Below are 2,610 nucleotides of genomic sequence, written 5' to 3'. Positions count from 1 at the left end.
ATCAACAATCTGTGGATCCAAGGTTGATGGTGGTGTGAAATCTGTTTCATTCTCAACTAAAGGTGTAGCAGCAGCGTACTGTGGTGGCCTAAAAGATGAAAAAGAGGGACATGACTGTCCAGAAGACTTGTTCTGCTGTGAAGACTAAGAGTGTGCTGGTGATCTTGTTTGTTGTTGCTGCTGATTTCCCTTGCTTGTCAGCAAAGGACAATTTGCCTTCCAATGGTTCTTCTTCTTATAGAAAGCACACTCATCAAATGCAACTCTGGGATGATTTTGGTTTGAAGATTGGGGTCGTTGTGCAACAGCAAAGACAGCAGGAGCGGCTGTCTTGGGAGCTTTGTCAGCATGGGACTTGATACGAGTTTCTTTAGCAATCAACTCGTGAACAACCGAATGAAAAGTGGGAAGAGGTGTATGATGCAAGATTGATCCACGCAAACCTTCAAATCTGAACGTAATGCCATCAAGAACTGAACCAAATGTTGCTCTTCCCTTCTATCAATATAAGGCTTAAAAGCCTTCAACACATCAGGTTCTATAAGAGCTAAATGATCCCACAAATCCGACATATTTACATAAAATTCTTGAACACTGAGATTGTTCTGTTGGAGGGCTTGAATATCAAACTCTAATTGATACTGCTTTGCAAAGTTAGACTGAGTATACAACCTAGCCAAGTGATCCCAAACCTCCTTTGTCATGTCATACTTCGCCAACTGAGTACCAATAGACTTGATGACATAATTATTAATCCAAGTAATGATCTTGGAGTTATCAGTCTCCCATGAATCCAGTAAGGTTTCATAATTAGTGGCCTTCTCGTCTGTTGGTTTCTTCTTGTCACTTGTAACAACCCCCCACATAGTCTTGCCCCGCAAGAAATTTTTCATAACATAACTCCAATAGGCATAGTTTTTGTCATCAAGTTGAATAATAATGGACTGAAGAGAATCATCTCTTGGGGCCATATTTCAATATCAGTCAAATAGTAAATACGAGTAGCAGCAAAAAACGATTAAGATCTCGAAATCAACAAAGCTAGACGAAAACGAAACCCTCAAAACCGACAAACGAACAAATCAAACCAAACCAAATACAGAAACGAGCAAAAAATGTATACCCCAAAATTGCAAATGGTGACAATGAAAAGTGCACGTGAACAGTATCGATGAATAGTGGATGAACAGTAACCGTGAACAGTATCGTGATGAACAGTACCCGTGAACAATACTCGTGATGAACAGTAGACGTCGAGTGAATAGTAACATCGATGAACATTATCGGCGGTGAACAGTAACACCGATGAACAATAATCACGATGAATAGCAACTCCAATGAACAGTAATCGCTGTGAACAGTATCGATGAACATTAACTCCGATGAACAGTGCCGATGAATAGTACTCACCCCCAAATAAACGAAAAACTACAGATAATCAACCGAGCTCTGATACCATGTAAACTACCAAGTGAAATACAATAACGGCTAGGGTTTCATATTATTATCAAAGAGAAATACAAATACAATGAAAAGGAAAGACATAATATATAGACAAGCTAATTAGGGTTTCCTAGCGAAAAGGCCCAATCATAAAACCCAATACAAAATAAAGCCCAAAATCTTATTAGGCTGACACTTTTCTTCCATATTAATTTTCTTCATTCGTTCTAACTGTATATAACTATTTATGTGAGACATAGTCTCGATTATGTGTGTGTATGTGTGTGTGTGTTTAACTCTAAATATATGTGTTTGTGAATTTTACTTTGTTCCAGTGGTTTTTGAAACAAATTCAACCATGTGGCAGTGTGAACTTGCGTAGTAGAAGTTTGGTGATGAGGAATGTAAGTAATGTTCACATGTTTTCTAAAGATTTTGTTTTCTGTTACTAATTTGTATTTACTTCCCTTTCCATTTCAATAGATCGGATTAGTTGTAATTGTTTTCTTTGATTCAAGTTCTTCTTCATCACATACAGCCACATGTGAAATTTGGGTTAGGGTTAAATGTAAAAATACCAATCTACATTCATGGATTTGTTTATTATAGCATCCTACTTTCAATGATTTGTTTCTTGAAGTGAAGGTTATGTACTTCCATAGATGTTTTTATTGATTTGTGTGGTACTTCTATCATTTCTGTTTTTATCATGAAAAGTCCAAATCCTTACCATTCCATAGATTTAATTCTCTTTGCTTTCGGATTTTCTTTTTTGGCTTGATGCTATTTTGATATGTATTTAGTTGGCTGATGTAAGGGAGGTTAGAGAATAAATTTCTACGAAAACCTATATAATGAAATAGCATTAGCTAAAATCCAAAGATAATTGAATAAACATGAAAAATATGTTAATGTGACATTAGTTATCATTAAAAAGCATAATAAACAGAGCATGCATGTATTCCTTATAAATATTTTATTTAGGTTGTTGTTGTTTAAGAAAAAGGGACATTCTACAACATAATTAGTGCTAACCTTGGTTTTTTGTGTTTAGAGGCGTTTGAAATACAAAGAGGGGCTGTTGGGTTTTCTTATTTTTAAGGAGAAACTGCTAGATTAATCTAGGAACTCAAGTAAAAGAGTCGGATCTGATGTAGGATTAATGTT

The 2,610-nt window shown here is 35.9% G+C and overlaps 1 protein-coding gene across 1 annotated transcript; it reads right to left on the bottom strand.

The window, feature by feature from the left end:
* Positions 1-377: 377 nt before the first annotated feature.
* On the bottom strand, positions 378-971 carry LOC145050268 (uncharacterized). Its single transcript, XM_078998545.1, has one exon. The coding sequence runs from the start codon at positions 969-971 to the stop codon at positions 378-380; it is 594 nt and encodes a 197-aa protein (XP_078854671.1).
* Positions 972-2,610: the final 1,639 nt, after the last annotated feature.

This window comes from Lactuca serriola, chromosome 5 (assembly GCF_051521515.1).
Source record: "Lactuca serriola cultivar US96UC23 chromosome 5, Lser_US96UC23_V15, whole genome shotgun sequence".
NCBI classification, from domain to species: Eukaryota; Viridiplantae; Streptophyta; class Magnoliopsida; order Asterales; family Asteraceae; genus Lactuca; species Lactuca serriola.
This window is presented reverse-complemented; position numbering and strand designations above follow the sequence as displayed.

Excerpts from the sequence above, each read along its gene's own strand:
- LOC145050268 (XM_078998545.1), bottom strand. The coding sequence starts at position 971 with ATGGCCCCAAGAGATGATTCTCTTCAGTCCATTATTATTCAACTTGAT.